This window comes from Grus americana, chromosome 1 (genome assembly GCF_028858705.1).
Source record: "Grus americana isolate bGruAme1 chromosome 1, bGruAme1.mat, whole genome shotgun sequence".
NCBI classification, from domain to species: Eukaryota; Metazoa; Chordata; class Aves; order Gruiformes; family Gruidae; genus Grus; species Grus americana.
In genome coordinates this window covers 152,780,056-152,792,997 of record NC_072852.1, presented here as the reverse complement: position 1 = coordinate 152,792,997, position 12,942 = coordinate 152,780,056, and the positions used below count along the sequence as shown (strand labels likewise).

General features: G+C 41.7%; 1 protein-coding gene across 4 annotated transcripts in view; it reads right to left on the bottom strand.

Moving 5' to 3' along the window:
* The window catches only part of GRTP1 (growth hormone regulated TBC protein 1), a 40,247-nt gene extending 33,494 nt beyond the window's left edge, over positions 1-6,753 (bottom strand). For 2 of the 4 annotated variants that reach the window (XR_008573930.1, XM_054801874.1), the window contains exons 1-2: positions 6,557-6,753; positions 4,591-4,742 (exon numbers count right to left, since the gene is read on the bottom strand). Coding sequence is in view for 1 of the 4 variants with exons in the window: in XM_054801874.1 (XP_054657849.1) it covers positions 4,591-4,742; positions 6,557-6,594 (190 nt within the window). In the remaining 3 variants the exon portion in view is untranslated. Of the gene's footprint in view, positions 1-4,590; positions 4,743-5,472; positions 5,535-6,556 lie in introns of those variants that run through there. The other 2 variants (XM_054801896.1, XM_054801887.1) reach the window with 2 other exon arrangements.
* Between the last annotated feature and the right edge of the window lie 6,189 nt (positions 6,754-12,942).

The following is a 12,942-nucleotide window of genomic DNA, read 5'->3' as shown; positions in this document are numbered from 1 at the left end:
CTGCGAATGTCTCTAGAAGCAAACTTACTGGCTAAATTACTGGATTATCATATTCTAACATATAATTCCAATGGTATTTTTTTCTGGAACAACTGTCAGTTCTGAAAGCATAGCCAACATCCACATCCAACAATACACATTAAATTCAAGAGAAGCAGGGATAAGCCTTTGACATTGGCATAAGGGGAAAGCAGCCCTGCAGCATAGCATACACTCGTTATTCCTCAGTGTCATTGTTCTCATGGTAATAGACAGCCAGAGACTTCTATCGCCCCAAGTGACTACCTACCCCAGCTCCCCCACTCCCTGAGGAGTGGAAAAGCCCTTTACATGGTGCTTTTCTTCCTCACATCATTACCATACTTGCCAGGATCTGCAAAATGGCATACAGAAGCAGCAAAGTAGTTTTGAAAAGAAGGACAGTTGCAATTTAATTTGTTTTATATATACATATATTATTTTTATATGTCATATTCTATACATAAAATTGTACTGTTTTATACAAATATGCATTTATTTTGTTTTCTGTAGGCCATCTTCCACATTATCCTCAGGAACTAAAAAGACCACAACAGTCCACACTGCAGAATATCCCCCCACTGTAACATTTAAGAAGCTTTCACAGATGAAGCTGGATTGTACATGTGTCTCCAATCACACATCTGACTCCGATTGTAAACCAAGGGCTTGATCTCAAAAGTAGCACTGCTGAATACCACCAAGCCCTGAGTATCCGCATGCAGAATTGCTCCCAGGACAACCACAGTGTACACAAAGCAGTCAAAGCTTTAAAACATGTGTAGGAAAGATATTTCGTTGTATGAAATTTTTGCCTCTGTTCATTAATAAAATATGAAACATCACTTTTTAAGCAAACAAAAGCAGTCTTAATAGTTCCCTTACTTCTGACACCTAGTGCCAGTTTCTGCAGGTTTAGAGTCACACTTTATTAATACGTTTTTCTTGTTACAAGAAAGAAAAAAACCAAAACAAAACCAGCTGCATGATAGGGTAGTAGTCTAGAAGTGCTGATAAATACTAAAGTCACCTCAAGAGAAAAATATACAGAAAATAACGTTTTCCAATAGTGTGCATTACTTATAGTAAGAAGACTTAAAAAATAAATAAACCACCTTAAACCTGCCTGTCCCTGTTTAATGGTAGAATATGAAAATTTTGCAGGTTTTTACTTCTAGATAAAGTTCTATTTACCTTTTCCCCACATTAACATTGTTTCATTCTACATCATAGGCTAAGTTTATGTAGTAAAACCCCATTTAAAAACAAAAATTATCTTGTCTAAAATATTACAAGAGTGTGATTTTGAGAAGCATCTGCACTTTCCAGTTACTTTTTCAGTTATTAACAATTACTGTTGAATGCTGAGGAAACTAACGTGGACCCTAGAGTAAAAGTTCTACAAAAGAGCTAAAACCAGCATACAACAAGGAATTGAAAGTTTTATTTTATGAATACATCACAGAAGAAACAAAGCAGATCTGTACTGTAAATGTTCAAGTTACAGTCAAACATGAAAACTAAGATGATTCTTCCTTCCTCCAACCCCTGGGCTGAAACAGAAGCGGTCCTGCTACAGCCACTGTTTAGTCCCATTACTTTCACCTTTCACTGTATTTTATCAGCCTCAAAGACTAGAAAGCACCTTCTGCTACTGGTCAGTTTTCATTAATCCACTTACAGCCAAATTCTTTTATGTAGCACGCTTTTGGTCAGAATTAAGCTACTTCGGGCAATTACGTCAGTCTGTTGCCCACCCTGTAAACAAGCCACAGCAGAAAACTGTCTTTTGATCCCATAAAGATAGCAACTGAATGGAGAAAAGCAAAAATTAAGGGGATCTCAGTAGTGGCAGAGAGCGAGAGGAGGCAAGTGACTGAACACTAACTGAAAATTCACATGTGCAGAGGAGACAGTGAAGATAACAAGGGTACAGGGAGAAACAAAATACCACAAAAATCACAAAAAAGAAGAGACTGGAGAATGAGCAAAATGAACCGTCAGCCAAAATTCCCATGACCCGCCCTGCCAGAAGGCTGTAATCCAGAACAACAGGATACACTGCTTAATTACTGTTGTTAAAATGTAGTCTATTTTTCTTTACAGTAGCACAGAATTATATACATACACACCACCCTGGATGTGAGACAAACACAGTAGCATGTGAACATGCCACATTTCCAAACTGGAAAATTAACACAAGTCATCACTTCCTCCTGTTCACCCAGACAGGAATTATGAGCTTCTCTATGTGCAAAGACAAATGGGTGTGGAATGACTGACATATCACACATACAATGCCTCTCCCACATCTACTCACAGCAGGATGCGTTTTGAAAAGGCCCCAGTAGAACTCAAAATAAGGATATGGATTCACAGATACAGCTATTGCCTCTGGGGAGGGGGAAAGTGGCAAATCAAATGGTCTTCTCAGTTCTAGCTTATGGCCAACTTGCAGCAGAGGGGAAGTTAATCGGAATGAACAGCTCCTGAGCAAAGCTTCAGAGCAACGAAATCAGGTCCTGGAGGAGGGAAATTCAGTGTATCACCAGGCAGAGCTTTTGCTCTGACTGCTTGCAAGGAAATCACCACTGGATCATCTTGCAGTATAAAGCACGCACCAAAACAACTGCTTACATAATACTAGGTGGTTATGCCACATACTTCAATCTTAATACTGATATAAGAAGGGAAGTATTCAAAAATCAGTAACTGTACAGGTTAAACTGTTGCTCTCCTGAGGTATAAGTTGAGGATAATGACGGAGGCTTATTGTAACAACTTTGAATTTACAGTCAGACTATCTTTCCTCAACATCATTTATTCCAGTCACTCTCCTTATAATTACACATATACATGAGAATGCATAGTCTACAAATCCAAGTACCTTTAGGAAAAGTTAGTAAAGTCAAAGATGATGTACCAGCCCACAAGGGCTCGCTACAGTCAAGAGCCATTGCCTGTGTCCACTCAGTGGATTTATGGTATGTCATTTTTCATAAACAGTAGTCCACTAGAAACAATTAAAACCACATTAATTATTACTGCTGTTATGTGGCTAGTGGGGCAGCATGACCATCAGTACCGAAGCCTGGTGGACAAGTTGAGAGATTTGGTCAAAAGTTTTGGCTCCAAAAAAGACCAAAGGCATTCACACTGTTTGTATCACAGTAGCATTCTGTGTCTACAATGCTGGAACAGGGAACGCAAAGGAAGAGAAATGTAACAAACTGACAGAAATTCCTACAGGCTGCCACTGTCAAAGTTCACACATTTTAAGAGAAGGAGATGAATCAAAACCTGAGATTATTTTTCCACAACAACTAGAAGACTAAATCCTGCAGAATCTCAAAATCCTCACTAATTCAAAATACCACACGGTTATAACTATATTCAAACTTGACACCCTAAACAAAAGCTTCTTTACCTTTGGAAGAAAAAGAAGAGAGTAGAAGTAGCTACTTTCTGGTTAGCAGCTATAGCTCGAACCTACATTTTCTAGAATTCCTCAGGCATAAAACGGACATCCATACACTAAACACACTGTTACACTTAAAATGTCTCACTGGTTGCCATCCCATTCTTGGTGCCAAGGAAAAAAAACCCACCCCAAACAACAAAACCACCAGAATTAGCAGTCAAAGTCTGCACCTGAAGTACAGCTCTAAATATTCAGCTATGTTACAGTCAGTGCCTGATAAACTTTTGCTTAGTTTTACCCACTTTTCTTTAACACACTTCGAGAACTGTGCCCAACTCAAATAGACTCCCAAGAGAAAGCAAGCTGAATAGCATCATTAAGAACAAAGGGAAAATTTAGCTGCTTATACGAAAAAATAATCCAGAGAACGAGGAGGAAACACACACACCCCCTTTAGTCTCACAGGATTCCCTGTCACTTTCTGACTCCCTCCATTTATTTCTCCCTGTCTCTCCTGCAAGATAAAACATCACTAGAGGTTTTCTTGCTTTTTGACCTGGCCATTAACAGTTCCACTGGCATTTTATCTCATGTTGCATTAGCTCCTGCATTAACTTTACTTTCTTCACTTCATAAGGCATTTAGCATCAGTTCTCAGTACACACCTTTTTACCTGTGAAGTGGACATCATTTTGCAAAAGGAAGATAAGGAGAGCTAGAAAATCTCAGCAATCTAAAAAACTGTCAAGAGTCAGCAACTGAGACCCCTAACATCTTGATCCCTGGGGTTCAAGACAGTGTCTTCTCTATGACCTCACGTCTTTTTAAAGAGGGCACAGAGCAGAGTACAATACAACAAACAGCTGTAAAACAGCATCTTGAAGTGCCAGTGGCCATAATCTCTGGGTTACAGATGTAATAAGGTATTATAGCACATGCCAAAGAAGGATTACCCCTTTGTAAGCTTTAACTCAAATCCACGATCCCCCTAAGAGCAGCATACTTGCTTATGCATTTTTACTGTTTATACTACTGTTTTTCATCTGAAGACAAAAATAGTATTTAACATTCAAAACCACAAACCAATTTAGTATGATTTATATTGGTTCCAACATAATACACTCTTACCTATAAATAGATATACAGCTCACCTTTTATACTCTTCTGTATATTGTTATTCCCCTTTAAGAGCTTGGACCATTTTATTGCTCTTCTAGTGAGTACCACTAGATATCTGGAAAAGAATGCTTCATAGGATGCATAATCAAAGTCGTCTGGCCTTTCAAACCCATATGGATCAACCCTACAAAATAAAAAAAGAATTCTTGTACAAATGTTTCTACATGCCTACAGCTGAAAAAAAAAAATATGCAAGTATGCTGTAAATAACTTCCAGTTGCTATTTCTAAAAGAAGCTCAAAACTCACTCCTCCCAACAAAAACCTACTTTACACAAACTGTTACACTCGATTTAGCATATCAAAGCTGTTTAAGTAAATGAATTTAAACATGCACTCTTCAGTCGGTTTTACAGATTTCACTACTTTTGGAAGTAAGGAGTTTTCAGATTGTGCAAAATTGACCCAAATTATAACCACACAGGTATTTTTCTCCACAATACAGACAAACAGTTGAAAAATATGAAGGTATAGCACAACAGCTCAAAAATGGCCTGAACTCACTTTCAACAGAAAAATGACAACAAAAAGTACAAGTGTGACAACTTACAAAGATTATTTTTAAAAGGAGTAATTTCTTAAATTATCTTCATGAAAGTATATGGCTTGGAAAAAACCACAAATGTCTGTGTCAATCTACCTTCTTCATATGCAGCACCAAAATTGCTTATTTTATTATCTTTAATAATTTTTCAGTCTTACATCACATTATCTCAGTCAGCATGGCACTGATGGAGTTTCAGAACTGCAAGTCTGATTCTGGTTTCACCTGACCTATCAAGTCACCTTGCTAATTGAGATTTTCACCTTGCTAATTGAGATTTATGGCAACTTCCCAGGACGCTTTATACCCACCATTTATCACCTGCGTACAGAGCACGGGCTTTGTAGGAGTTAAACAGGCAGAGGGGTCTGTCCACACAGAAAAGTTTGCAAGACAGACATCGAGGCTTAACTTCCAAAACCACAGCCCATTTCTTTCATGGAGAAGGAGTCTGCCCATGGAGCGACACCGGCACAGCCTTGGGTAAACTCCGGCTCACGGGATTGTCACGGGTAGTAAAGCATGAATCAGAAGAGGAACATTTTAATGTTCAGACCTCAAATAGGTATTACCTAACTGGTAGGTAGAAGAGTCACCTTTGTATTCATGTACTCCTCAAATTTGACACAAAACACACAGGTGTAAAAAACACTGAACCCCCCGATACAGGTTTCTCTGAAGACACACAATGTGAGAATGCACAAAAATCCTAACACCTCCACAAAAAAACACATCTTATATTTATGACTGCGACTATCCAGGCTGCAAGTACAGATTAATTTCACGCTCAACTCCATTCCTGAGGTAGAAAGGGAAAATAACGAGTCAGGAAGTTCGGTTTTAAGGAAGTTACCTTCCCTCACCTGCCTCCAGGCAGTGAAGGTTATCCTTACTCCTAGGTGCCCTCGCGTTAACAGCCGCACCGTTTGCCGGTCTGTGCCGGGGCTTTCCGCCAGGGAGGGGGCCTCTCCCCCCCGCAGCCCCCTCGGCCATTTCCCGCCGGCCTCCTGCCGTCCCCGGCCGTTACCTGCGGCCGCCCCCTCATAACCCAGGCGCTCTGGGAGGAACGTATCGCTCTCCCCGGGTTAACCGGTTCCAAATTCACCCTCCAGCACGGCTCCTCTCTGCCCCAGCCCTTCGCGTTTCTCGGCACGACAACCGGCAGGGGTAAGGGACTACCGAAAAATCCAAACACGCTAGGACTCACCGCTCCTGCTCCCGCCTCGCTCGCCCCCCTCAGAATGCTGCAGATTCGCAGGACAGTTGTAAAAGCGGCATTTTTAAACGCGACCCTACCGCCCCGGGAGAGCCGAGGTGGAAGCGGGTAAGCGACTGCAGTGGGTCCCGGCAGGGGGACGGCCACGCGGGCCCGGGGCGGGGGAAGCGAAGCCCTACCTGTACGCCCAGTCCCGCCCGTCTTCTCTCCTCTCCATCGGCCGTCCGCGCTCGGCCTCCCCCCGGCGGGGAGCGCGGCGCCTCGGCCGCGGGATGAGCGAGAATCTCCTCAGGCCGAGCAGCGTCGCGGCCCCATACGGAGCGGTTCCCAAGTTCACCTCTCCTGCCGCCCTCCGAGGGGCGGAGGCGGCCGCCGGGTCCCGCCTCCCATGCCAGGGGCCGAGGGCCGGGCGCCGGGCAGGGCAGCTCCCCGGCCGCGGGGCCGGGCGGCGGCGGGGCGGTCTCACACACACCACACAGCCCCCTCCCGCGGCTCTGCTTAACCTGCGCGGCCCCCGCTCCGTTCCACTGCGCGTCGCCGGGCGAGGGGGTCTCGGGGGGAGGCCCGGGCACCTCGGCGGCAGACAGATGTTGATCCGTTCTGATACTGCTTTAGATTTGTGTATTTCACAGTTCTGTCACGTCTTGGGAAAAATGCAAGTATTTTAGTGCGGGGGAAATGTCTCACTAACGTAGGGTGAGAGTGGCCTCAGGTATGGCCCTTCAAACCTAAGGAATTTTCCCCATAACCAAGGAGGAGAGGTGGTTGTATTAGTATTTAAGTTCACTTGGTCGGTTTGGGCTTTTTTCCCCCAAATCCTCATGCTCTTCCATTTAATTTTCCCAAATAATTCATTAAAGTCAATGCTTTTTGACATTGAAATATTACCAACTTTAGCTTGTGCTGGCTTAGTTTCCACCATAAACTAAGTCATTTAAATATGATTTAATAAATGGCAGGGTGTCAAAAACATAAGAGTAATAATACCCAAAATAATACCCAAAAAGACTTCCCCGTTTCCAGAACCCACCTCTAACATTAGCACATGGCTCTTCATCTTCAGAGATGACCAACAAACCCCGAAACCCACACGGGCTCTGCCCTACCGGACTGCCAGCAAAGTAACATACTGCTTAACAGAAGGGAGAGAGGGAAAATATATCCTTGCTTGTCCTTTTTGAATCAAGTTCTGACTTTGCACCCAGCAAAGTGCTTAGAAAATTACAGCTACTGCTGGAGAAACATTATCTCGTTCAGCCAGGGAGTAAGAGTTGCTGAAGACAACAGATGGGATTTCACAAGGGAGATCAACAGTTGTTCCCTCCCAGCATGCTCCTCAAGAAAGCTACCTCCTCTCTGCAGGATCAAAGGCAATCACACAGAAATGTGGAAGTAGTTTGGCTCCAACAGCAGGGAAAAAATACAGAGATTTGTACTTGGTTTAACTGCCATCACAGGGTTGTAAAAGTTCATGACTGTTCAGTAAAAAAAAATTTTTTTTTTTTTTTTTGGTGGGAAAATTCTGTGCTACAGCAAGCGTAGGGCTTCTCTTGCAGGAGGGTGGTCCTGCTCAAATTACTGTGCGGCGTCACGAACACGCTCGGGTACTGGCAGGACTGGAACCTGATTACAAACCAGCCTGGGGAGAGCCAGCCGGTGCCTGTGCCAAGCCTGTGCTTTGACATCCCGCCAGCGTTGCCTTGGCGGAGCGTAGGCAGAGGCACGCTCTGCAAACAGCTCTGCCCCAGTGACTCGGTCAAAGTCGCACGGAAAATCCTTGGCAGAGCTGTGAATAGAAGGAGGCAATGCTGTCCCACAGAAGAGAAGAAGGAAGCCTCAGTTAGGCAGAATACACCCTTCTCCCCCAAAATCCTGAAGCCGCAGCCTTGTTTGGTGAGAGGGTTATACTTCACCTGACAAGGCCAGGCTCTTTTGTGCATGTTTCTTTTAAAATGGATCTGTAAAAAGTTCCCTGCAAACAGCAGATTGTTTCTGTGATTAATTAAGCATACATCTGCAGTGCATCAAGGGTAGCCTTGTGTATACCACGGTGCATTTTTACTGTCAGCAAGCCTTAAATGTTATATGCAGTTTCTGTTGCTCTAATACAAGTATAACAACTTTGTGGTTCACTCAGATTTATGCCTGTTTCACACAAAGGCTCCTATTAAGAAATTTGACGTAACTCCTGTTAAGGAAGCTACTTAGAATGTTAATCGATTTTGAGAAATAATTCCTAAATTTCAATGCTAATTTGTAACAATAATTGCATCCCCATCTTGCAACTGATAAGATGAACCAGCCTACAGTTTGGAAATAGATAATACCCAGTTTATCCTTCACAGGGCATTAATGCTGCTCTCTTCTGGGTACATTATATATCATGCTGATTTTAAAGGCATTCAAAGAAACTAATTCATAAACCCTCAAATCTGAAAAGTCCATGTGCTTGGTGTGGTGATCAGCAGAAAAGGATACTATTTCCTTTTGATCCTTTATTTCTGAAGGACTTGGTGGCAATGGCAGTGTGCAGGAGGGCAGAGTTATGTGACGTTCAGACTGATGAAGCTTACAGCCTTCCTGCCTACCACCTGGCACAAAGGAAATGTACCTTATGTAACTTTTTTTTTTCCCCTTTTGCATCTGAACTTTATCCTTGAAATTTTTACATTATGGTGAACATGTTTGCTAGAAATTCCCATCATGCTGCTGCCAGAGTAAGTCCTTAAAATAGTGACTTCCCTTTAAGGGTAGGCATTTAGATGTGTTCCCTGCAAAGGCAGATGAAGACAGCAGTCAAGTGTTTCACAGGCCGAGATATTCAAAGCTCTGCTTGTCTTATACCCTCTATTTTACTGAGGAAGGCTTCCCTACTTGTGTTTGCAGAGCAGTTGATGTTGAATAACAATACCAGCAAAATTTTCAGCCTTATCAGGAACTAAGCTGGGGTGCCTTTATGCTTCCTAGAGCTCTGAAATGTGCACTACGCCACGTGTGCTTGGTGTATCAACAGCGCTGAAACATGGTCCAACTCCTCACATACCACCCCCACGCTTGTTGTTCCTTGTAGGCCAGAACTGGGGAAGGAGCATCAGGAGAAACCCTTTGATAATATTTGTGCCTGAAAGTATTTCCTCAGCTGCCTGTGGGGGCCATAAGGATTCTTTATCTGTCCAAGAATACAAGAAATATCTTTATTATTTTGTGTATCATAAATGTGTCCGCTTTCTTGCTTGAGGTTCTTTTCACTGGCTGCAGCGAGGTCAATGAAAAGAAATTGTTAGGGGGAAGCAAAGTGCAATAGAGCCACAAAAGGGATAAGGTCTGTGTGGATATAGAAGGTGCGTGTGGATATAGCGTGCCTACTACTTTTAAGACAGCACGAGTGAGTCTGTTTATTGAGAATCACCTGTGAGAAACACCATTCCCAGCAAAGCTAGCAGCTCTGCTTTTCCAGATCCAGACAATAAGTTTTAAAAAAACCCTAACTGCTCACAAAACGGTTAGTAGCCCCTGTTTAAAAAATGTGCATGCAGCAGCATTGGAGAAGAGATAAAAAGATAACTCTTGCTAGTGACTGGGTGTTGTAGTATCCCAAGTAAGCGATGAAATCCCCACAGCGTACGTGGCTTCCCTAGCTTGTGTGGTTTGTCACACAGCCACTCATCTTTGTGTCTGTATTTAATAAATCACTGTATTTAGTCTGTATTTAGTAAATCACTCCCTGCTTTGTTGGAACTCTACTCTGCATCCATTTGGCTTGAGCTACTTTCCCATGACCAGAAAAAAATCTCCTACTCCATACTTGGGGAAAACTGTTTAGATTAAGCAGATTTGGCAGTATAGAAATATTTGGTAAGAAGTAAACACACACACACACACATATATCTGTAAATTACTGCAAATGTATGTTCTAACCTAGGCACAATGTGCTCCAGGACTAGACAACTCATCCAGCTAACGAGGTGAAGGAGTGCCACCATCACATCCAGATGCTTTTGGTTCCTGTTACAACCAGCTACCTACCAAGTTTAGTTGACCTTCAGCCTACGTATGGATTGAGGCTCCTGATGGGCAATGAAATGCTGAATGTGCTCCATATTTTTGTCCCAGAAAATTGTGTCATGCTTACATAATTGTAGTCTGCAGGCCTGATTAAACTTCTTCACGTGAATGGTTCCAACAGCAATCGCTGAACTTTAGAACAGACTACATAGCAAGGACAGAAACATATTTTAAAAAAATTCATTTCCTCTATTCCCCGAAGGCTTCACAGCTTCACGTCTGTGAAGGTTACTAGCTGGTAGGACAAGTTACAAACCCACGTGTAGTCTGGGAAGTGCCAGTACTTTGATTACTCTCAGTATGACTGTGGCCCCAGGAATCACAGCATACTGATATGTGGAACTATAAAAAGGAGCTCTAAAGCTTGCTGCATACCACTGCAGCTGCCTGGAGAAACAACATTACCCATGGAAATCTCTGCAGAAAGGTTTTTGCACTCAGCTGCCATACTCCAGCTGCATCAGAAAAGAAAGCTCAAGGCTGTAAGTGACAATGCTTGAAACAACAGGAAAGAGAAAGGATATGGTAGTGCCCTCAGCATGAAAAACATGGCAAAATTATATGTCAGAAGTGATATGGAAAAAATATTCGAACATTATTAGCAGGAAAGGTTCCTAAGACGAGGATGTCCTTAGAAAAAGGTCAGTAGCTATCACAGACCAGTAACCTAAAGGTGTGGAATTAAGTAAACTGAAAGAGAGGTTCGTAGTGGCTAATTACTCAGTGAATCTAGCTGAGGTCAGGATGCAACTTTGTAAAACATGTTTATTATTTCAACTGACAAAATGAAGTATTTTCCAAATGGCTTTGGTTTTGGGGGTTTTTTGTTTTGTTTTGTTTTTCCTTATCTACTTGAATGATCATGAGGGATATGCTGAAAACACTTTAAAGCCATGCTGATGATGTTTATTTTCCTGGCTGCATGAGTACAAGGCTAACTGAACTTTGAAATTTCACAGGAAGAGATGACAGACAAGATCGGAGAATATTAACTCCTCCTTCCTTCTCCCATGCCCTTTTTCTTTCTTGTCTCTATTTGTGAAGGTATCATGCCTAGCAAATCCATCAGCTCCTAGATCTACTGATTAGGAATGGGGTTTAACCTGGATGTTCTCTGGCTGTCTACTATGATTTTACATCTGGCCCTAGTTGGGAAATGTAAAGGCAAATCTTCTCCTGGCTTTCAGTTGCCTCAGTTACTCCTGCAAGGACTCTCATTTCAATCATCTCAAGCCGTGTCCTATTCCATAAGGAGCAGGCAGAGTTATCATTATGGGTAAATACAATAATTGCATGTAAATACAGTGTTAGCTGTGAATAACATTACCTGTTTCACTTAATTGTCTGTATGCACTTAAAAGTTTCTCTAAAAATCACACATTAAGAAAAAAAATCCTTAAAGTAATGACACAGTTTGGTGTAAAAAGGAGATGGTATAGCTATCCATTCAGGAAGAGACATCCATTCCTTATGTGGAATAAGGCAGGAGTTTTCCAGGAGCACAGATAATCTTAAGTTTCTGTAATTAAATACTATTTCATAATACATAGGTACAAGGGCACCAAGTTTAGGTCAGATCAGCAAATTCCCTTTCTTTAAGTTCCCAGCTTTGGAGTGTTGAACTCTGCAAAGTTAACATGCTCCCAAGGAGGTTGTTCTTCACGGCAGCTTTCTGCATGTTTATTTCTTACACATTTTTCAAAGTCACAGGCTGAAAGAAAAATAAGAAGATTTGTGAAAACTCAGACTTGGGTTTGACAGCAAGAGCAGCTGAAGCTTCTTTGAACTGCAGGGTTATAGCAACAACCATCTGTACAGGTATGTGTCAGTATTTACATGTAATCAAGGTGTTGGCTGAAGCATGGTGTTATTTTTAAATGCCTTTGAAAGGTAAGAAACTTTGATTGCAGTATCTAGGATCAAACTATGACTTCTCTCTGGCTTATTTTGTCAGGTTACAGATTATATCACATGAGTAATACTGGAGGAAAAATTCAGTTCTCGTTTTGTGTTAATTTGCAGATAAATGTCCCCCAAACACTAATGTTATCACTAGCTGATACATTGTCAAAATTGAAATTATTTAATTTAAATTTCCTTTTTATATTTCAGGTATTTCAGATGTGGTTCTTTCCTGTCTTAAAATAATCAAATTGAGGAGACATGTAGCACTGAAAACTATCAGCGACATGTTGGTATTTCCATGGTTTGCTGCATAAGTGGCTACAAAAATAATGTCCTCAGTCAGCTGTTTGACTCTTTTTTCCATTCAAAGTGTAGCTCACATGTCAACAGTACATCAGATTTTTTTCTTGACCAAGAAATTTTATTTTAGCTATGTGTGAACTTACAAAAATTACACAACTTAATTTGCTGTTATTATCCAGTCAGCCATAGCAGTCATTGCAACAGGTACCTTGTATTTCTGTATTTTCATATTTCTCAACAACATATTTTTCAAGAATTTTCTTCTCAGAAACTCTGATAATATTATTTTTAT